General features: G+C 36.4%; 1 protein-coding gene across 1 annotated transcript in view; it reads left to right on the top strand.

Annotated features, from left to right (window-relative positions):
- Window positions 1-21,932, top strand: part of LOC104490070 (triadin-like) — a gene marked incomplete at both ends in the record, with an annotated part of 41,387 nt that extends 19,455 nt beyond the window's left edge. Inside the window, 3 exons of the mRNA XM_010132310.1 lie at window positions 10,040-10,111; window positions 21,024-21,086; window positions 21,870-21,932. Of these exons, the coding sequence (XP_010130612.1) occupies window positions 10,040-10,111; window positions 21,024-21,086; window positions 21,870-21,932 (198 nt within the window). The remainder of the gene's footprint in view (window positions 1-10,039; window positions 10,112-21,023; window positions 21,087-21,869) is intronic.
- Window positions 21,933-24,842: the final 2,910 nt, after the last annotated feature.

Below are 24,842 nucleotides of genomic sequence, written 5' to 3'. Positions count from 1 at the left end.
AAGAGCGTCCTTTTGAAGCCTGGATTTATTAGCTTTTAAAAATCAGTGTATTGCAAAAGAACCCAATAATGTATATTGCAGATTTTGTGGACAGTTTTTCTATTTGGAGCACATATAGGATTAGTTATTTAAAGGGATGGGATATAATTGTTGATAGAGTTGAGATCACATTAGAAGCAATGTTTGTAGAAAAGACTATCACTGTTCTCAGCCATACATATCTCTGCCATACTTCAGCTGGTTGGGTTCAAAATTTGCCATGACAGATTATTCTTTCAGTTAAGATCATCAGTTTCCAAATAAATGTTTCATTAGCAAAATGTTTCAGCCATTTCCAACTCGTAGGAAGATATTTTGTGTTGACCATTTAAAATTTGTCTCCTTCAGTTCTTCCCTTTCAAAAGTTCTAACTGTTCCTAAGCTAGTTAAATGTGGGAATCACTAAAAGGCTTATTTGTTTCACAGGTTGGAACATCTGCTCAGCAATGTCCTATTAGCAGATTATATAGTCCAATGGAGTTTAGGATTATTCACACAGATCCATGTACACATACCTCTTGGTTCTGTCATTTTCTAATGTTGGAGGGCAAGACCAATGTGTAGAAAGATTTTGGTGTTTTGTTTTTTTTTTATTTTAAACACCTATCATCCTGATAGTCTCTTAAAACCTTAATCAATTGCTTAGTCTCCTTAAATAATGCCTGGAAAACCATACAGACCATTACGGAGTTGCTTAAGCCAACCAAGCCTGTCCACTACATGTTAAACGACAACAATTTCAGGAAACTAGGAACCTTACAAATGAACATCTGTCTTTGACAAGACCTAACAACCCATGATCTTCTCCTTGTTAGTTGTATAAGCTCAGGATATATATCTCTACAATATACATATTTCTCAAATTATAAGTGGGATAATGAATCCATTACCTTTAGGATATACTATTGAAACTGTCTTAAGGAAGTTAACCACCATACAAGGAGTCTCCTTCAACTTTAATAGAAAGTAATATAGCTGAGATCTATGCAAATGTGCCTTTAAATTCTTCCTGATGTTGAATACACTGAAACATCACGAAGTTGGAAAAATGTACACTGAAGGGCTTCTAATTTTCTTCTGAACATGGCTGGCTCCACTGTGGGACTGAGCGGAATTACTCTCTTCATCCAAATATAGATCTTTTGTTGTCTCTGCTGGAAAATGATGAAACTAGCTTTTAACAACAGAAATGGTACCCGATCACCATACCGCACAGAGGAGAAGAGCATAGTCAGGATCTGCAAATGCTTGGCATGATATTCCATCAGGAGGCATTTCCAGCTTAGCAGTAATTCCTTATCTTTCTGTTGTGAGAACGTGCAACACAGAGGGCAGAAGTACGTTCAGCTGTAACCTAAGCAGCAAGGCAAGCCTTGCTTATGCATCTGCATCTAGCCTGCAGCCACTGTGACAGGCAGCTGTGGTGGGTCTGTTCCTTTTGCCATCTCTGCTCAGGCACTTCTTTCTCTTGTCACCCACTTGCTTTCTGCATGCATCTACTTTGTCAAAAAGACTTGAAACTTACTGACATATACCTAGAATGAGTCAAGACTAATTTATTTTCTTCTCATCAGGAAACACTATTCTTCCCTTTGGTACTTCATTTTCCTTCCTCTTCTTTCACTTTGTCCTTCAGTATACTCGGTATTATCTGACAGCGTAAACAGCACATAGAGTTCAAAGGGCGTTCGATGCCCACATGCATTACACCTAAACAATGTTTTTATCTTTCTTTTTAGTTAAGCCTGACGACAATTTCCTTTCTCTCTAAGTGATATTTATACATATAATTGATGGGCTTTTAGGGAGCAATGTGCTACTAGGGAGCAGTTAATGTGAAAAGTCATGTACAGCTCTTGATTTCAGTCCTGGAATATTTTGGTGGCATGTAGTGTCATCTTTATGTAGAACTGCAAAATGAGATGTTTGCAATTCATTGCACCTCACTTGGACACCAAAAGTTAATTGCCAGACTTTAACCTTTAGCAGCCTTTATAGCCAACAGTATGAAATCAAGGCCTCCAGAGGACAATTTCATCCTAAAAAATGCCTAAGATAGAAAAGATTAATCACCCTTTGAAGGTACCAATTTCTCTCCATTGACTATAAATGGATCCCTAGAGTGACTTATCTAGATTTAACTGTCTAAAAGTTAACTTTTAAATGTCTGGTTGAGAAAGAGCCTACATGAATTCAAGAAGTATGCTAAAAATATGCAAGCAAGGATTTTGCTCAAATGCAGACTTAAAATGACAAGTTTTCTGTAAGATTTCAAATGGTATTATCAGGAGCAGCTGTTGGCTCATCCAGGAAACCAGTATTGCCAGTTTGAAATTTATGAATGGCCATAATAGCTTTGCTATAGAATTTGGGGAGGGAGAGGAGAGGAAAAGGAAGAAATGTAGAGAGAAATATTTTCTTGATTTCTTGAATAAATATGGAGGGCATTCACTGTCCAAATGTGCCAAAGAAAAGAAGCTCAAATAATTTTAGCATCATAAGAAAGCCCCAGTTTTTACAGGTTCCATTTTTGTAGAATTTAAGCTTTGGAATTTTTAATTGCTGTATGCTTAAAACATTTTTTTCTTTTTTAAGAAAATTTCTGTTATATCCATTTATAGGTGGAATAGAAAAGCATAGTAAATTAAGTCAGTTTCCCCAAAATCATAGAGGAGGCCTTGAACACAAAGATTGGAACTCATGACAGTGGATCCCAGGACTTTTTGTCTTAAAAATATTGGCTTTATAGGAAAGAAGTCCTTTCTTGGGAAAACGAAAGGGGAGGAAGAATCAGAAGTTATCAAAATGTGGTTGGTTTAAAGTAATCATTATCTCCAGTATTATGGGGTGGTTTGTTCGGGGTTTTTTTGTTTTTTGGGGGTTTTTTTTGGGTTTTTGGGTTTTTTGTTCCAGCATTTCACATAATTCTTCTTACCATTTGTTCAGACCCAGCACCTTTAGTTGAAACTATTTCAGCCTGAAACAGTCCAGGCCATGTATTCTGTCTTGCTGTAGAAACCACACCTGCTGAGAAGTAGTGCATCAAACATAACCACCACATTTTATAGGGTGTAAATTTTGGCCTTGGACTTCAATATTTATTTTTTTACTATCACTCTGTCATAATCTTGTAATTCCCAAAAATACTACAGGCAGGGCACTTTTAGAAGAAAGAGAAAGCTCATTGAATTTCTTAATTACAAAGAACCCAACCTTCAAAGGTATTAAACACTTAACACACACTTAATCCTTAGCCCATTGATTTCAGTGGGAGTGAGGAGCAGGGGTTAGTAGCCAACTCGCACTTTTGTGCCCTGCTCCTGATATTTGATCTAATAAAATCTCTCAGTTCTTTTCTCTCTAACTTCAAAACGCATTATTGAAATTCTAACTTCAGAAAAATGGTTATAGATTCACTCTCTTAGGTGACTGTCAAGTATGGACAAGGCAGGTAACATAATCATTAACTTCTTATTCTGGCAAAAAGATTCAGAGATGAAAAACTTGGCTCGTGATCACAACTGCCTGGATTCTTTTGGACTTCCAGTGATTTCTGTATTACACTTATTCTTTATCCACATATTTCTCTGATTGCGAGAGATTATAGTATCCACAATAGGCTGGTTTTTTTCAGCAAGACCTGACACATGCACTCGTTCTTGAAGACAATGTAAAGTTTTAGTGTTCTTGAAAGAATGTCTAGGTAGCTTTACCGACTTCAGCACTGGAAGTTTCTGAGATGTGGGTGGACTAATGACATTTGGAATGATGCTGTGTACAGATAAACCCAATACAAATAACAAATAAATTACTGAGCAGTGATCCCATGGCAGAGTCAGTGTCTGTTACCTTTCAGCTTATCAGACCCTTCCATTCTGTTTAACTGTTAGCAGCAAGTATTTAATTGCAGTGTTTTCTTTTCTCTGTTTCAATTATTTTCCTACGGATACTTCAAATTGTGAAGAGCAAGCATGTATACTGGCTTCTGATACTCATGTTAATTGTGCTAGGGATCCCTGTATACGATACCAATTTATTAAAGGTTATTCAGGGGTGAGAGGAAGGCTGAGTATGTCTTTTCATTTTCTAATCTGCTTTTACAGTACTTTTGCACTCCAGTATGTAGCAATAACTATAATAACCCACCATTTCCACACAATAACCCATCATTTTCACAGTCTTAGGACTTAGTTCTTTGAGATCCATCTTTCAGTATTTTTAAATAACATGTAGGATTACTTTTACCTGATAAATGCATGTGATAAATAATGGAAGGAAGTGGAGACAGTCCAATTCAATGTTCAGTTTCTCCAACTCAATTTTCTTTTAATGTCAGTAAAGGCTGTGTGACTTCTTACTTAGTGTGTAATGACAAAACTGTTAAAACTTAACTTTTAACTCCCTAATGACTTCAGACTTCTGAATACAAAAATTGGAACAGCTTTCAGAAATGTAGATTGAGGTAAAGAAGGATTTTGGAGCCACAATGTGGTAAAAAACTCTGGAAAAGAATCCTCAACAGATATATAGTTGTAAATGGTTTTAGCTATGCAGCTCTGTCATGCAGATAAGAAACATTACATAAATTTCCAGTTGGGACCAGTAACATCGGCTATAGGTTAAACCATCAAAAAAACCCCACTCACACCTCTACCCAGGCCTCTCTTGCCTGCCTAATTTGTACATTTGTTTATGCACACTTGCATTGTGTGAGATACAAACTCACAGGAAAAGATAATAAATCAAATTCTCAGCTGTGACTTTAATTGGGTTTTGTGGTTGAGTGAAATCCTGCGGGCTAACTGATGTTCACACAGCCTCCAAGAACAGGCACCTGTGGAATCTCACACCTATTCAGTTACCAAATCAAGTAGGGCTAGAATAAACATTTTCTGTTGAGAACTCACTAAATATCTATCTACAGGTATTTATGTACATGTATATTTGTGCATGCATGTATGCATGCATGCTTGTGCCTGCACATATATATAGTACATGTTATATGGGCATAAATGTATATAAATATATCTAAGAAAACTAAGGATGGACTCAAATCTCTACATATTTAAAATAGAAATTACTGCTACATTTTGCTTGGCGCGGTAAGAATCATTCCCCCTACTCCATTCAAAATAGCATTTAGATTATGGTCCTTTCTACATCTTTGTTGTCAACCTAATAGTCCTTGCTTTTAGCCTGATAGATGAATGGCCTCCAAAGACCCTTAGGTTATTTATAACAGACTTGATTTTGTTGTCTCTGTGTTGAGGGAGGAATATTTCTCAATAACATGCTTTACGCATAAGTTAGATACTATGTAAAGCTCCAATATTATCTGCGATATTTTAAATGCAGTTGGAATATATAGATAGATTGGTCACTATCCATGTAATCTAGAATATCCATTTATCTAGAATAGTAAATCAAACTCAAATCAACTGTTTTCTGAATGTGATTCCTTCTGTCATAGAGTGATCCACATCTTTTACACTTCCTGAAGGTCAAAATGGGCTGTTTGCCTCCTGGCTGTCTGTTGGGAGTGGTCCCTGGACCTTGAAAACTCCTGGACTGACCCAATTAATTGTTTGAGACATTGCTTCCTGGTACAGGTCAAATTTGTAAGAGTCAGTTTAAAAAAATAACACTGCAGGATATTGTCTGTTTGAATTCCAGAGCTCAGTAACATTCCCAGGCATCATTTAATTTACTACTGTACAAAAAAACCAGTGTGTTAGCATGTGTTCCTTAGAAGGATTGCCTGTCTGGGGCACCTGTATTTCAATTCATTCCTTTCCCAAAACAAGCATTCGCATTGTTAAGAACAGTTACACAATCTTACCTTTTGATCCTCAATGAAAAACAGTTTGCTCATAGCTTTTCATGCACACATACTAAGTGGAGAAATCCTTCCCCAGAACAGCAACAACTTAATGTCTGAAAAGTAATGCCTCATTACAAGCGAGAGGATCATCTTTAACTTCAGGCAATTTACACGTCAAAACTGGAAGCCTGGACCAAATTATTGGACTCCATTAAGATTTTAATCCTCTAAAAGCATATTTGGCAGTCTTACCACATCCTGCTATCATATTCCAGGTTTCATGAAATATTTGATTCGGATTTACTTTTCATAATAAATAACTCTGCAAAGAGCACACTTAATTTATTTCAATCATTGAAATAAATTAAGTGTGCTCTTTGCAGAGTTATTTATTATGAAAAGTAAATCCGAATCAAATATTTCATGAAACCTGGAATATGATGTGGATCAGCAGGATGAGGTTTACCTGAAGACACTTTGCTGCACTGTTCGAAAGACACTGTAACAAAGTGTTGATGCTGTTGGCTTATAGGATTCCCACTGTTCAGATAACCAGTACATAGATATGAGGAAGCGCAAAGTCATAGGAATGTTGTTTCCACACATTACTTTCCATGATGGCGTTATTTGTCCCCATATCCAATTGGAATATTCAGCCACCTACAATGTCTTTAATTGTTTAATAATAATAAAAATAATTTTAGAATAACTTTAGAAGCATTTCTAAATTTCCATTTTTTATCCCACAGTCTTTTGATTTTGAAGATAAATGTAGAGACTTTATGTCAGTTAAGGTCACTGCAGACAAATAGAATTGGGCAGATCAGGGAAGAATGAAACCCCACATGATTTGCTCTTATCGTAAGAAATCAATTTATCCTCAATGTTCAGCCATGACATTTTTGACACATGTAGAAAGAAACTTCCTCAACTGAGAAAAGTAAGATGATTAAAGTCTTTCTTGTGTTCCTTATCATGCAATATAAAAATTTAAAATTTTAATAAACCAAGTCAGAATGGATTTCTTCACAACATCTCAAGTGATTTAACAAAAACAGATGACAGAAGTTTCACAGAGCTTGAGGACTGTGGCTTATTTTCAATGAACACGTGTTCATGTTACCATCTAGTGTCTTGAACCTTCTGCTCATGTTTGCAGCACATTTTATTTCCTTTCAGGCAGCGGAGGAAGCAACTCATGTCTTAACATGACACTTTTTTCTCCTCATGAGCACATTCTCATGAGATGAAAGTCAAAACATTCCATTATTTCAGTTTCCATTGTCCGTGATTTGTTGTCAGATATAGGAAGAAGGTATCTGTAGCACAGCTGCATGGACAGGCTAGGCATAGAAACGTACGCACATTTCTGTGTTTGCAGTTACATCTTTCAGAATAATCAAATCCTAACAAACAAACAAACAAACAAAATCAAACAAAATGAACCTTTTTGGCTTATCTCATAGTAGAAAAACTACTACATTTGAAGTCTACATTTGAAATAAGTAATAAATAAATATGAAGACACAAAATTTCAGTTATCTTCTGTGGTTGCATTTTTAAAACAGCAAAATAACTCTATGTACAATAATCATAGTTTTAATGTGGGTAATGACTTTTCATGATTCATGGACTAATCTGATTGTCCACTGGGATCATTAAAACACCTTCATTCCTCTCATGTACATCATGGACACATGTCCAACTGGCCGCTACTGGAATCAAGTTAGTAGACACTATTAATCCTAATGGTCTGCTCTGCTGAGGCCAATTCCTAACTTCTATTTAATTCTGTGTTGCAGAAAACCACTTGTGCTTCATAAGTTTCAGAGGCAAGAAAAAAAGAACAGAAATTTGACTTTGGACATCCCCTTTAACATATTTCATCAAAAGAATGGATAAAATATTTATTCAGCTACTGTCTGCTGCGTTCCCATCAAAGTGAATAGGGAGACATTTAACACATGGAAACATTATGAAGCTTTTTATCAGTGTGGATGGGAACCTGCTCAGAACAAACATTCTAGCCTAAGGGAAAGTTTTTGATCTGTGAAGCTTAAGCTTTTGGTGATTAAAACCCTCTCATATTGCATCATGTGGTCAATCTGCACGAAATAAATTATTTGCTTAAAACTTCTAAAACTGTAAAATAGAACTTGACAAGTCATTAGCAATAAATGGTGTCGCTCTGGCGTGATACTAACACTGGTGCAATCATTAGAAAACTGCTGCTCCAGCAAAGAACAGGAAGATAACAGGGTAAGGCTAGACTTTCACCTAAAGGTGTTAGATCATTGCCCTACACAGCAGATACCACACTGCAGTCCAAATTGTTGACTATCCTTCTGTATTACTGCTCTCCTTAACATTCTGAACTGTCCCTTATCATCTTTCACACAAAATAATTAGTCCAACTGATAAAATTTATCAGTTTTTCCATCTAGGCATAGGTGATCTAGACAAAAACAAAGAAAAGAGAGAACTAAATTTTAGTCTAGGATTTGAATCGAAACTAAATGAAAGAATAAGACTATTTACCTGTTCTTCGTTAATTTTTACATTGTTTTTGTTTTCATTCAAACCTAAAAATTCAATTAATGAAGTTTCTGTGTGTTGACAGAGCTTATGGATACAACTTTTCTATTCCAGTTGGCAACAAATGGTATTCTGCATCTTGTTAGCTCGGCTTGCAATTTCAAGATTATTAAAGACATAAAGTGTTTGGAAAATCATAGGTAGACATCTGGATTCCTGAGATTTTCCTAGCATTCATTTTAAGGCTAGAGTCATTCTGTGATGAGATTGGTAAACGTCCACTTGTGATTATTGACAAAACAGGAAACACATGTAAAACCTAAAATTGTTGCTGTTTGTTGCACAGCATCTTCAATGCATTGACTTTGTCAACATTTTGTCAGTGGCTCAGGCATGTGAGTCAAGTTTGAGCGGCTCCGTGTGTGATATTTCATACAAATTACCAGATGAACTAAATTACGTACTTGCAAATTACTTGCCTGCAATCGTACATATGCTGGTGAGATGCAATAACTTTAAGACCATGGTGCTCAAATCCCACTGCTGTCTTCAAGATGATGTTGTCCTCATGGTTTCCCCATGAGTATACACACGTTTTAGAAATGAGCGGGGTAAGTATGATACGGCAGTTTCCAAGGCTCATTAAGATTTTAATTTCTCTTCTGAGTCTATCACCAAGCATGAGGCATGGCTTTGAGTTTCTGATGTGGAGTTGGAGCTGAGATTTAACAGCCTGATTGCACATGGACTCTGGAGCAGTGAATGTATGCTGGTGCCTATCACTGAATCAGTGTTATATAACAGTGGCTACTAACTTAATTTATTTCACAGGTCACAACAAATCATGTTTTCCAAATGACAATGACATGGTAGCTACTGAACGTACGTGTCAGAGAAAGAAATTAAAAAGAAATAAGGACACTGCAAACAGGTGTTATAAACCAGAAAATAAGCATAAGTAGTACGAGTGCAATAGATCTGTTTGTGAATCTTTGGGGAAATGAAGCAAAAAATACTTTGGATAAAGCATAGTATCTGCACATAGGCTAAGAGAGTACGGAAAGTCCCAGCTCGATAGTGTGAGGTAGTGAAGTTCAACACTGTGAGAGAGGAGAGGTGTTTCAGTCAGAATCTGGAATCAGAACATCATCAGTGTTTACAGTGCGTGACCTGCTTAATATTGGCTAATTAAGAATAATCCTCAAGAATGAGAAACATAATAATTTTTACCGGTGTTGCAAGAAGTTCATAATAAGTGGACTTGAGGGAACATCTGAAGATCATTTGTCTGACTGAAGAAAATAAGCTTTCACTGTAGAGGAGACATCATGAATATGGAACCTTATTATCACAGTATTATTCTTAAGAGTTTTTTAGTCCAATGAAGAAAAATAGAACCGTAAACATCTCAGCATATGCTTGAGTCACTTGGATTTCATTGATTCAAAACGTGTCTCTCAAACATAAATTATTTGTTGAGAAATACATTTTCTTCCTAAGGTGTCTGGAAGATAATAGCTTCTATGCGCAGTGTAAAAATTTAAGCATGAACAATTTTGAGGGGAGATCAGCCCCCTAGTGAATCTGCTCAGCCTGTGAGTAAATGTTTTTTCTATGCTTCTTCACCTGTATACTTACATGCAGGACATAAGGAAATGGTACCACCTCGTCTTCTTCTAGAACATAGTCCAAGAAAGAAACCAGCAGCTATTGAAGGCAAGTTTGAGTTTTTGTTCCTTTATTGGCTTCTGCTCATTAACTTGACTATTTTCTAATGGATTTTGTTTGCAAATATAACCTATAATACACAACCAAATGGCACAATCATATTTGCATGACAAGACCTAAATATTCCTTATAGTAGTCCCACAGATGGTTCAGGAGATTTCCTGACTGAAATTAGAGGATTGGGGCCCAATCTGTAAAATGCTTTTGATGGTGTTCAGACATAAGATGCCATCTAACTGTAAACATAATTGTCATTATCCTCTTAATATACTTTGGATTACTCTTTCAGCTATTGTTATTCAGTAATGTTTCCGTGTATTATCTGCAATACTGAATATAGTATTTCTATTTCTGCATTTGTCAACTATATTCCTACTGTTAAAACCACTGAAAGAAAAATACAAAATCAGATCTTACCTTCAGAAGATTAAAACATAACCCCTGCAATTAAATTATAGTTGTTTACAGTCTAACAGTATCTTTTAAAATGGTTGAAATATGCATTTTAATTTTAAAATGGATTATGACTGATGACTTAAAACTACCACTGCAATGTAAGTTCTTGGTCTCTATGCTATATAATTTAATGTTACAAAATATGTGTGTCTTCATATAATTATACAGATGTTGGGAGTCATTCAGTCACACCATGGCACTTGATAGAGAGACTCATAGAGGTCTTAGATCTATGTTATCCAGAAAACAATTGAAATCTGATAAAAACAGAGGGGATGGCAGCAGAATAAGTAACAAAAGCTACAAGATTTGCCTGCATGTAGAAATGGAAAATGAGAGTTAGATTTTGGCAGAAACTATGACTGAAACAAAGAGTTAAATTATCTAGATATTTCAGTAATGTGGCTATTGTGAATCAGACTGTTTGGATGAAACTAGTTGAGTGACTTATCTCTTTCCTAAAAATCTTTTACCTCAAATGAATATTTCTTTATAAACACACTGTTCAAAGGAGAATAACCCTGTCGTTATGGTGACACAATACAGTGTATAATTAGATTTGCAAATGGAACTGGAAATGTTTGAACCCTGTTTATCCACAGAAAGAAATCCCTGCAATGTTAAACACCGTTACCCACCAAGTAATCATAATGGAAAAAAGACACAGGAGAAAAAAAGACTGCTGCATTTGCTGAGCAATAAATTTCATCTTTAAATACCTGTTATACCACACCAACTAGCATCAAATTAACATTAAGTTCTTGATTTTCAAAATCATGAGGAGCATGCAATTACTGCAGTTGCACATGGAAAAGACTGTTTATGACCAGTTACACATTTGCATGTTTCAGTAACTCATTCATGCATGCAATTGTGGTAATTGTGATCGTAAATTAGACACTCATTTGGCAAACAAATTGGGGAACAGATTATCTGCTCAGAATCATGCAACTAAATTCCCTTTAAGACTCAAGGGCAGTCACTAGGATACAATACTGTTAATGGTTTGGAGGAAATGAACAAGGAAGAATTACTTGCAAAATGCTGCTGTGAAAAACTGTTTATTGCACTATTGTGTTTTTTCCATACATGAGAAAGCATGCCGCAATGCCTTTAGGAACCCTAAACACTGAAGCTTTATTTCAAGCCTGGGGAAAATAATTAAGTAATTTATGGGAATATTTGCCACAAAGAAAGAAGAAAAAAGGAGTAGCCAGAGCAATTAAAGTCTCTGAAGTAGTTGAAGAAACATCCGTCTGTGACTTCTTAATGCTTACATACCTTTATGCCTTGTACATCACTAAATATCAGTGATTGGGTGAAAGGACAGATCAAAACAAAAGATTCTTCTTATCATAAATATAGTTGAAGGTAGTATACCAAGTTCTCAAAATAGGGAACAATTACAAGCATTTGTTAATTGAGAAATGTACTTTATATAACATGGAAGGACTGGCCCAGCCTTTGACAGAAGCAACCAACTCTGAAAAAAGGTAAAACCATGGGAAGTAATAGAATGGTTGTCACAGAAAATCTATGAAACCCACCTTTTTAAACCCTAGGCTTTCCAACTCAGTGAGACTCAGCCACTAGATACAAACCATGCAGCTGGTAAAGACTGAGAAGATTTCACTCCTTTTCTAGATCGAGATGGTTTTTCTATTGCTCTGTTTGGCACTGCCTTCTTAGGGATTTCTGACAAGGGGAAAATGGTGGCAGTATAGGTGCCAGATGTCTCTAACTTTTTTAGACTATTTCATGTATAAAGTCTTTTCCTGGCTAGTATCCAACGTTCAGTAGAAATTACGCTCTGCTGAATTCATGAGGTCTTAGAAAAACAGCATATTGTTAGTATGTATTAAATCTCAATATTTGTCTCCTTGTCATTGCCATTTTCTCTCCCTTCACCTCCACAGTAATCTTTTGGAAAATGATTATATAAAACAATCCAAATTTATACACTATATTCCAATACTATGCAATAATTTGCATTGAGGTGTGTGAATGTGAATTGAATTCTTCTGATATGTCCTGATAGGATTTGTACTCATCTGGTCAGAAGGGAAAAGATCATTGCTCTCCTATTTCTTGGTGGTTTGTCTCTTTTTTAAAAGCACTATTGTCTTGAGACCTTATGGTCAAAGTTTAATGCAGAGTTTGAAGCTTCAGGTCACCAACAAAAGAGAATAACAAAAGAAAACAAAAGATCTTGTAACATTAAACAACTGAAAGAGAGAAAGGGAATTTGTGAAGAGAAAGACATTGATACATAACTTCCATTTGTGTTCCAAGCTTGGAAACCTTGTTTGGCAAACCATGAAGTAAAATAACTTATTTTAAATTCTTTATCTTATCTTCTTCTGGAGCTGTCACAAGGGCTTGGTAGCAGCACCCTCAGCTTGGCTGACATTCTAATGCTCCCTTCTAGGCGGGACGCTGGTGCTGGCCGTAATTTGAACAGGCCTGTTCTCCAGGGCTCTGTGTACTTTGACCTTCATGTGCTTTGACCTTCATGTGCTTCTTCCTTGACTGTAGTCCTCTTCTAACTCTAGCTTTTATTGTATTTTGTTATCCACTGACATCCTAAAACTGCTCTGCAGTGTACATTTGATTCTCTGTGAATATCCCTCTCCAGTCTTTACTTCTTTTGCTCAGGTCACATAGCCTTTAGCTTCCTCCATTTCCCAATTCACCCAAGAAGGACTTTCCTTTCTGATAGTACTCCCATATTACTGTCTCTGACACAGCAGGATAAGCTCTCAGGAAAATGCTGCAGTTAGACAACAAACGCCAAAACTAAGCTCAGAGATTACTCAGTTATTAGTAAGGCTTCATATTAATTGCTCCAGAATAGCATGTCTTTGCTTTCTCACATGACCATAGCCCCCTTGTGAGAAGCCTGTATCAAAGTCCTTCTCTCAGTGGAAGGCATCATAATGCATATTACATCTGATCTCAAACGGCAGTATGCTTTGTACCACTTTTGTATCACAAAAAAACTTTGAATGGCATTGTATCTGAGTATGATTATCCAGGTTATACTGTCCTAGAAATTTGTGCTTGTGCCTTTGAGTGGGAGAGCGTTTATCATGTCATCAACATAACTGGTCTGATCTGTTAACGAATCATGATGGGCTCTGAAATATCCCTCTCCTTTGACTGGTGTATAATGGCTGTTAGTCATCTTGCTTGCATTTGTGGTATTAAATGAGGAAAAAAAGAAAAATTTAAAATCTCTATAATGTCTTTGGAGCACCTCTGAGAAAAAAAAATTATCTAGATCACTGTCTGAATCCTCTAATTATAGATTTTGCAGAATGCAGTATAGTTGCTGTGAAATAGATTTAACTTCCTCCAAAACTCCTGCAGAGGCTAAATTGACATCGAAATAGAAATCTGCATCTGGTGTTGTTGCTGTATAGAATGTACACTGTCTGACTATCTTAAGAATTTCTAGTCTATACCTCAGTTCAGGGATATAACATTAGGGGATATAACCAGGAGTACCTAAATTACTAAAGCCAATAAAAGTTTTGACAAAGCTCTTTTGATGCAGAGAAGTGTATAAATCTTGTACAAATCAATCTGTCTCTGTACAGCCTTCAGTGGCATTCTTCTCTTCTGTACACAGATTGTCCTATAAAAAATTTTCTTTTGTTTTGTGCTGTAACATTAATCACCCTTTAAAAAAAAGCCTCCTAGTGAAAGGCACCGATTCAAGATACAACAAAAACCTTTCCAAACTGCATAATTCTGAAGTTTTCTCCAAATTTAAAGCATTTGTAATCATACTGACATTATTTGTGGATGAAAATCTATTTTCCGATAAATTGTAATCCAAAGGAGAGTTTAAAAAAGTAAGAAAAATGTTTTCATCAGAAATACCATTATCCAATGAGTTAGGTTTTAATCTAGTTTATTAGAAGAAACAGTTTAGGTAGCTTCGGTAGGTATACACAGAATAAAACAAAGATTTTGAGAAATATGAGCCCTACATCTTCATGAGTCTGTACTAAAGACAGTAAAACCTTTGAAGCAATATGCATAATGTTTCAAAGTGAGTTATCTAATGATTTCTTTTAGACGTTTGTGCAGTAAACTCTAATGATTTAGCTGTGATGAAAAAAGCTTAAATCTTCAGTTTCAGAAAGCCCTTGGTATTTTACTGAATGACGAGGCTCTCCTGTGTTATCTTAATTCTAGTATAAGATACAAAAATTTAGCAAACATTGGGAAAAAAGCTTACTAAATTGTATAAAAATTATGTACAAATATATGTGTATTTTGATTAGACATATTGCTATGATTTATCATTATTATTAATCAATTATTATTAATCAATTTATATTAGATTATGCATTTTAAAACAAATGTTCACCCAAATTTACTCAACAAAACAAAAACCAAATAACTGAATATTTCTTTAATTTTTCAAAACGTTTTTTAAGTGTTACAGAACAGGAATAATCTTTTGCAGATGTTTCACTGCAAAAGGAAATACTTAGTTGGTTTAAGATTCTCTGGGCTTTCAAAGAATGAAATTCCATGTTTCTTTGGACAGAAAATGTCATCCCTGAGGTTTACTCAGACATTCTTGCTCAAAGGCATGCGCCATAAAATGCATCATCAAAACCGTTCACAGCACCGCTAACATAATCGGTGCTGCTGTGGATTCCCGTTGCCTAGTGGGAGTGTCAAGTGACAAGGAGGAAGGCGGCTAACCCTGGTGCCTTGGCTCTGTTGGTTTGACTCTTGTTAGGAAGAGTCATACCTTAAGAAGTCAGTGTTCCCCATGGAATTTAATTCTACGTCATAATCATATTTGCAGCATATATGACATCGACCATTTTCACATGGAGTTTCTATTGCTGATCTCATTATAGAGGTTGGCATGCCCTCTCTTTTTTCCCTTGGCTTCATTACACTGGTATTTGTACTCCTTTGCTCCCTACTGTGTTGTTTAGCAAGGGCAACATATGGCCCCACGCTATTAACACTTTTGGTGCTTAATTTAACAAATCCATGAGAAAGGACTCTGTAATCACTACAGGAAGAAATGAGGACCACTTATGCGGATCACATGAAAGCACAAGGAATTTCAAGCATGATATTGCTATTGCACACTTTCTGCAGACCTCAAAACTACCTCCATAAGCAATCTTTAAAGCTGCCAAATAGCATTGCAGACAGGGATTTTAAAAAAGTGAAGCACTTTCAAAAAGCAAAACCAGGATGGAGAGATCGCCTAGGACTTCGGGCTGTACTATATCTCCAATGACCCATATGTCCCATTAGTCTCTCACTTGCTCAGACTATAGTGCATTACTCTGCTAAAATGAAATGGTGCAGTTTAAAAAGAGTTTTGCAAAAAATGCACTTAATTTTGGCCTAAATGTTCACCTATAAGTTAGAGAGAATATGTGAGTGTATGTGTGCCTGTGCATATTTGGGTTTATGTGTGAAATTAAGCAATTCTAAGAACTATAGATTAATACTATTTAGGTTTCTTTGATCCTTCATGGCTTATCCATAGTTTGGCTGAGACAAGACAGAATTATTTGTCATAGAGAAGATAACTGGACCAACAAGGACACTCTTACTGCATAAAGGGGTTTTTTTTCCCCACAAAGTTACAGCTGTGGTAAATTTTTACTTGAAAGTTAGATTTAATGTTAAAGCATGAGGTTCCATGACATCCTAAATGAAGCAGAAATACATCTTTGCATTTTAATTTCTCCAAGATATTTGTAACTCTAAAGAGGACTTTATCGTGAGAATGTGCATGAAATTGTTTAGAATCGAAAGTTCAACTGACCAATCATTGTCAGTCTCCACCCTAAGCAACATGTAAAGGGGAAAGAAATCTCATAAAAACCTGGAAAGGTAATATTAATATTTGAAAGGATATCCAGGTCCCACTGAAATCAACAGCAAAACTTTCATTAACTTCATCAGGGAAAGGAGTTCACCAATTAAAACAAATGAAGAACCATAATCTCTTCAAAATTAATGAAGAAATACAATTCTAAAATACAAGGTGGTGTTTATTTGGAGTGGTCTTTTAAAATCATGGCAGTGACAGCTTAAGGTGTAAAGAGATGCTTGCAGGAAAATGGAATAAAGTTTTACCTGGAATGAAGGTATGGCGTTCAGTCTGAATTACAATTTCTCAAAAAAAGCTGAATTAATATTTGTTTTGTTCTGTTTTGTATGAGTATACATGCATCTCTGCTGCTCCCTGTTTCTGCCGGGACCAGAATCAGTAGGCAAGGAAAGCTGTTGTAGTATCTGACAAAGTCAGACAATATCCAAAGTCTCTCTGAAGAGCTTTCCCTCCTGAGATTTCCTGACAACAGGGTTTTAGATAAATGTAGATAAGCCTTGTATAAGTATCTGAACTTTAGAATGCTTATCTGAACCAGAACACCTCCAAACTTCTGGCATTCGGTTCCACTGGTTAGTGTTTGTTATACACATGCCTTTCCACCTTTTTTGCTGCCCTGCTTACCTTAGTTTCTCAGACGGGATGGGATGAGCTGACAATTCCTTCCAGAGTCAATGTTTCCATAAGCACATGGAGCATCTGGAGTAACATGAAGAAGTACCTTCCTCTTCCAGTTCCTAGGTGGCTTTTCCATGGCATTGTGACCAGCAACTCGCATGCATCACTAAATTTAGATTCCACTCAGTGCTGACACTGGTCTTACCAGTCCTGTTTTCAAGTGCTGCATTGTCAGCATGTTTCTGTTATCTCCCCTCCCCCTGTTGCCCATGAAAAATAGCACAAAGACATTGTCAAAGCTGGTAAAGATGATTCAGGCTGAAACACCTCTTTCACAACCTCTGTTGAATCTTTCTTGGATTTCTACTGGTGTCCTCAGTCCTTCACCCTTTAATCAGGAACAAATAATTCCTTCCCAAATGTTTCCTTGCTTTAGGGCTTTTGTCTTTGGGTCAGCCACTTCCCAAGAAAGTTGTTCTATGCTGCTTCTTTTTTTTCCCCCAGGGAAAAAAATTAGCCTACATTTCCCATTCAGTAGCACAACACTGCTTTAATTCATGTGTCTTATGCTCACTGAATTCCCTCTTGTACTACATAAAACTTCACTTTTGTGTGGGGTCTACAGAAATACTTGGCCAAATGCAAAGTCTGTTGCTTGTCTTGCTGACTGATTCTGTCATCTTGTACTCTTCCATTTGCATAGATACCTATTTCATTCTTGTAAAGGTATTGCAGGCTTCTGAAGATGAGCACTTTTTGCATATGTTGCACTTGATTTCCAAATTGTAGTCAACCCTGAATTACAAGAAAAACCCCTTGTGTTTTCCTGTGTAACCCACTGTTCACGCATACTATGAGTCCTCTTTATGCAGCTGATCCATGGACATTTGTATTGCTGTTGCTGTTCCTAGTTAAAAAAAAAAGTACTTTTAATTAACAGATAGTTTAATATTTTACAGTGCAAAAGACTTGCATAAGTTCCTATTTGATTATTTGCTCTGTCTTTTAATTTAACTGTGTGCATATCTGGAGAAAACCCACTGCGTTTACTGCTTCAGAAGTTACAATTTTTGCTGGTGTTAAATCTATGTTTAATAGGCAACAATCTAAATGTGAGCTACTCAAATTGAGAGGAAATTATTTTATTCAAGAAATGGGATTATTTCCTTAAATCAGAAATAGCTCTTTCCATAATATCCATTTACTAAGTCCATCCTCCTCATTTACATAAACTTTTGTAAGTAGGAGCTGTGAGGGGCATCAGTGGGGCTAGATGTAGGTGAGATGTGAATGGAAGTCCTGTGACTCTTTTTCTCAGACTCAACAAAGAGTGGTTATATTTAACTGGGCAGCACTAGCGGGAAATAGGGACTACAGTCCTTTAATACATTCATGCAATCATCCTCTAGAAAATTCATATCAAATACAGATGTCTCTTGGCTCCCTGGACACTCCGAATATTGCAACTTGAGAGTTTGATGGAAGAAAATTATGTCAGTGGAATTAATTGGTGGAATAACTTAGCAGTAAAAACCCTTTAGCCACAGACGTAGTCTCCTTGTGCTTCACATTATTTGCAGTATGAACTCCTACTACTTTCTGTACATCCTCTATACAAATATCCACTTCTCAAGACTCCATGTCTCAGCTCATGGCTCTCAAGGTACATATGGTTCTTGCTATGAAACTTGGCCAGGCTCCGGAAGCATGAAATATTTTAAAGGCAGAAATGGTCTCCGATTAAAGAGAATCTTGTTGGTTGTAAAGACCTTGGGCTTACAAATTATTCCTATGTATCATCTAGCCCAGAAGTATAAGGGGCCAAAAAAATTAATCTAACTGGAAGAGTGGAGCCGTTAACAGCTCCACCAGATCTGAGGCACTCAGAAAAAAAAAAATCACTGAAGTACCAGGAGCATTTCAGTCTCCAGTTATTAACAGTAAAGGCTAACAGAAGGAAGACAGAGGGACAATTTTTCTTCCTGACAGTAACGGATAGACTTGGTATGTTTAGCAGTTTCAGTAAAATCAGGCAGAGACAGCAAAGAATTAAACCACATTTTAGAAATTAGAAGAGTTGCACGTTGCACGTGGAAATGAAATACTGAAAAGTCATAGAAGACACAGAAAAGTGGAACTGTGGGACAGCTTGTTTGTAATCTGAGGCTGAAGAGTCTTCCATTTTGAGGAGGCAGCCACAGTCCCTAGCAGAAGACTCTGGAACAGCATGTCAAAGAGAAAGAGACACTCCTGGGAACCCTAGAGTCAGACAATAACAAGAATATTAAAATATTCACAAAAATGAGGGACCAAACAAGCTTGTGGAGAATGAGGAGTACTCTGATGCTCTATAGGTGCTTAAGAAATCTGAGAATCTTAAAGCATGCTCAAGACACAAAAGAAATTGTAGCCTGAATTCCAGGATGCTCAGGGTTTCAGCAGGGAGAGAATTGAGCACACCAAACACTGGGAGAAACATTCTGTTAAGCACATGCAAGGATTTTCTGCTTCATTTTGTCAAAACAGGAAAATATATTGAGCAAATCTGCTTAAAACGAAGAACTGGAACATCTCAAGATGATGATTAACGTTAAGCACTATTGTCAGAAAATCAGCAGAACTATGGTTTGGGGAGACCCTGAATATTGGTAAAATAGATTCAAATAACTTTGCCACAATAGGCAAAATAATTTTATGAAACCACCATGGGATGGTGGACTGTGGAATCCACGTACTCTATGAAAATAGCAATTTTTCTATCAAATGTACACATATTTTGCTTTGGTTTAGGAAGCACATTGTGCAGTTTCTCAATTAATAATTTTAATTCCCTGTTTGTATATATTTTTTCATGCAGAGGAAAAGTCTATTGTGGTAACTAGAGAAGTGACAAGTAAGTTTCTTAATTTCTCCTTTACCTTCATGTTAATTTATGCAAGGGATAAATTTTTTTGCTTCAGAAAATATTCCTATACCCTAAATATTTTTCAAGTGAAGAAAAGGCTCTCACTTAAAGGCTTATGGTCCTGTATATTTGTATGCACTTGGTTTCTCATCAACATTCATAACGATAAAACATCACAAAATGAAAACTATAGTTCCACTAACTACATCATCATCCAAAGCCAAGCAACACAAACTGAAGGTAGGAAATCTGGCTTTTTGTGGACGTGCAGTTAAAAAAGTCATTCAGATTAGCTATTCTTACACTTTCGTATTTTTCCGCATGAAAATGGGGATTTATTTCCCAAAGGAAAAACAAGAATTATAGATTCCATGTTTCCTCTACTGAACTCTCAATTTTCTAATTAATAGCATTCATTGAATAAATAATTAAACTGCTTGTTAAAAGACCAAAAATTATCCTTATTTCTACTGTTGTCCAATTAACATAAAGGCAGATGCTTCTAAAAGAACAAGTTGTGATCTTTTGTAAATGACACTTGAACTGCACTTCTCCATAACAGAAGTCCTGTAATGACACTTTCAAAGGTTCCATTCATAAAAAGTGTTATAAAGATATATTATATATGCAGGTTTTCCGTGGCATGCTGCACTTGTTCCCAAGTACCTCTTGCAAGTTTTGCTGCCATTCAGTTAGGTTTTATAAAACAAGTGGAACAGGTGCGTGAATCACCACAATAAACTCTTAATTGCTCAAGGTTAATGGGCATAATTTCTTGAATTATTACTTAAGTAATTATCTGGTGTACATACTGGTTCCAATTCTATCCTTAGCGCCTCATTCACTCTCTGAGTATTAAGCTATATTTATGAGCTGCTGATAGTAAACTCCTAAAAAAAGAGATCGGCTAATAAGATCTAGATTTGTTGCAGTTAGTCAAGGATTCCCATCCCAAATATATTACAAACATACATACATGTGTTTATATATGTATATATATGAAAAGTCGTCAGCTGAATTTCTATTTCCATTTTTAGAGAGAAAAGAGGAGAAGAAGAAGACTGATGTGAAGAGGGCTACAACTGAAACTAAGAAGAAAGGTGTGGTTTGGGAATAGTTCTTATTAGCCACATTCAGCTTTTACTCCTGCTCCTGGCTCAAATCTCATGGTTTTTTGTTAGGTTACTCCTATGCTTCTGGCTCTTTATTGTCCTTCTCTTAGTTGCTTAACCACTATTTACATGTTACTGCTGCTTCAGTATCTGATATCTGATGGGTGCAGTGGCCAATACTCTCTAAACTCTTTTTCTGACAATTAAAAAGGTGCTGTTTGTTGGCCATCTATGGCCATCTATGGTCTTGTTAATCCAGTTAATTGAGTCCTATGTATGCCAGGTAATACTGCCATACACAAAACTCATGGGAGGTGTCACTTGGTCCACGTTACACCACTATCTGAAGTGATCAAACTGCAAAGCACTGATAGCCATCTAAATAACATTTCAGATCATTCATTCTCACAAAGCATCTTGCTTTCATGGGAAAATATTTATGTCATTCATTATATTTTAATGATCTCATTGCTACTGGAACTTGAACTAAAAGGTATCACATCCGCGCACTGGTGATTTTCCCCTAGCCTTTGATGAATTATTAAGGGTCTAAATCATCCATACTTGATGCATACTGATTAATTTTTCTTTTCAGCTGATTGCTCTGTGGCTAGTTGGGTGTGAGTGCTATAAGGGAATAATCTGAACTAAACTCTCATATAAGCCACATTTTTTTCAGCATGTGCCCGCCAGGACTTGGCTGACTGCATATTTGAGTGCATGATGTCAGAGTTCTGGCATGTCAAATGACTTTCTTTAATTAAATCTTAGAAAAAGAAGGGAAAAAAGAGAAAGCTCATGAGAAGACAGCTGTCCCTGAAACTAAAAAAGCAGGTAAGAAATTGAAGTTAATCTTTCTCTGCAGACGGCATCTGTCTATTTAGTGCAAGCAATTTCAGGTTTAAGCAATTGAGATAGGGGCGTGTGTAATTCATTATCACTGAAGAATCTAAGCTGGAGACAGAGATAGGTAGGTGGATAGATAGATAGATAGATAGGTAGGTAAAGAAACAGAGAGAGATATCACAGTATATTTTAATACATATATTCATAATTGTTTCCATTATATTATATATATCATCTTATGCGTAATACATATGCATATACGTATGTATACATATAATACACAAAATTTTCATTTTGATGAGCTTGGGATTTTTACTAACACATTAGAAACGCTGTTTTATTTCATAAACTAAATTAACAGCATAGATATTTTCAAAGGGTGCATGACATGAAAAGCCTGAATGGAGTGCATAAATTTTGTAGCAATTATTTGACAAATTCAGCTCATTTTAAGTAATAAATAGAAATATCAATGAATCAAAGTACTTAATGTGGTAGAAAATAGGTAGTTGTCTTTCTGAGTCTTTGTCCACGCAGTAGTGCATCTAGTAGATGACACAGACCGTGAAATAGTCTCATTAAAATCAAGAAGGAAAAGAAATGGTCAGCCTGTGGTTTGGTCATCATATTAACACCTAGAAACACTTGTTCGACTTGCTGCTTTGTCAGACACTTTCTTTATAACCTTCTACAAGCCATCAAGATGGTTCAGATGAACCTTTCTGCAGACTAGAGTGATGCCTAAAACCATGGAGAAAGGTTTAAAATAGAATTGAAAGATTCATATAGCTACTATGTCCTCAAGGCAAGCCTTGTGCTCTGTTATGTAATTAATGGGTATCTAATACCCGTTGTATTTCACCAAAAGCTGAAAGATATATATCTCATTGTTTACTAACATTGTGGATTACATATGCATATTTCAATATGCAACTGGTTTCTTTGCCATTAAGTTGTACATGATCTACATAAGCTTTTGTATTCAAGTGTTTATGGATGGAAGCAAAAATATTAATTCATGTTTAGTACAATATAAAAATATACAGAATGATACAGAGTACCTTGGAGTACTATCCTGGCAGTCCCGCATTTAAATGTTTCAGTCTTTTGTAGTAGGGAGTGTCATACTGAGGAAGGGATGGGAATGAACAGGAATACTCTTTTCCAAGTTAAATTGCATATTGAAATGTATAAACACAGATTTATAAAGAAAATAAGCTGACAGTTCAAATATCTTTTCTGATTTTATTCTGGTTCTAAGCTTGTGTTTCACTTGAGAATACAGAATTGTAAAAGATTACATTTTATGGAAGAGCTGCAGCATAAATTTATTAATATGTTCATGTTCACAAGCTGTTGCTAAATCCGGTGAGTCATCCTACCAATGCTAGAAAGACACAAATTAGACAAACCGAGACATCCACACATTTCTGTCCCTTTTATTAGCTCCTTAGGTTGCTGCATTTTGAAGAGTTTACTAGCCTTTGTGTAAGAAGATGGTAATCCATAATGTATTCTAAGTACACATGTTGCTGTTATTCCTCATTTAGCTTGCTCTTTGAATGTGTGTTACTTTCTATCTTTGACTGGCAGCACCTATTGTTATCCCTAAAAGGTTTTAAGCCTGAAATAATTGCCACGTTTTATCAACAGAATAATAGTGCATCGGCGTTTTGAAGTAAGGCCCCTCAATGTCTGATAGTATTTACATGCTTTGGGCAGACACCGCAAATGAAGCTCAGAGTGCTTGAATCAGCAGTGTAAAAAAGCAAGAGCACAGGATGAGCTTCCAATTTTCCTACCTTTCCGCATTAAAAGACTAGGAAGATGCCACCATATTTAAAATACATTCCTTGCCCTGGTTTTCAAATCCTCATGTTGCATCTGGATGCCTCTGATTTTGTGTTTCACTTTGCTTTTCCCAGCCTTTGCAACCCCTGAAGCCAGGGGTGTGCAGCATGTTGTCTCCTCACCACAACCCATGACAGCAGGCAGTTCTTTCTGTCAGAAGCTGTCTGCCTGGCACCCTGGTCCTACCTCTGTTCCTCACCTTCACATACCTCTTCCCAGAAGACAGGAGGCCTACTAACTCACGGAACAGTGGTGTGTACAAGATGTCAGGTGTAAGAAAGAGAGAGAGAGGGAGATGCTCCGTAAGGACTAGGTGATAAAAACATCTCTAAAACAATCCTCTGAGAGCAGCACTTCCATCTGTTCCTCTCCATCTCTCTTCCTCTATTAAGGAATGCTTGTGATGATTATAAATACCAAATATTTTTGCTGATTAATATTTTAGATTAACCCTTTTGTCCAGGAGACAATTTTATCTCTAGTGTTACCAGAATGCATTTTTGTGGTGCTCTCCATTAACTGCCTCCCTGGAATGTACTTGTTTGTTTGCAGGCCAGTTCACTCTTTCTCCCTTCCTTTTGTACTCCATTCCTCTATTTCTTTCTTTCTGCTGCTGCAGAGGAGGAAGAGTCATCTAATGTGAAATGTTCTCAGTCTTTAGTACAGAGTGAACTGAATGATTCTTAATGAGCTTTTAAAAATGCATTGCAGATAAAACCACATTAATCCTCTGACCTTCAGCTCATGCAAAAACATTGTGTTAATTGTCAAAAAAATAGATAATTCCATTGTTACACACTCAGAGGTCTTGCTTAAATGAAGGTAATTGTCAGAAACAAGGGTCTGACACAGTTACACTTCAAAACAAAAGTTACACAGCTACACTTCAAAAAAAGAGAAAGATCTGCATCTCCAAATCCCTGTGCAGGGGCTTGCTGAGCCTCACTAGGAATGAGCCTTTGCTAAGCCCTCCCAAGCTCCCAGTGGCTGGGATGCATCAGCACACAGAGGTCCAGCCCTCAACCTGTCTAAGAAAGGCGAGTCTCT

Source organism: Buceros rhinoceros, unplaced genomic scaffold, assembly GCF_000710305.1.
Source record: "Buceros rhinoceros silvestris isolate BGI_N320 unplaced genomic scaffold, ASM71030v1 scaffold653, whole genome shotgun sequence".
In the NCBI taxonomy this organism is placed as follows: domain Eukaryota; kingdom Metazoa; phylum Chordata; class Aves; order Bucerotiformes; family Bucerotidae; genus Buceros; species Buceros rhinoceros.
This window is presented reverse-complemented; position numbering and strand designations above follow the sequence as displayed.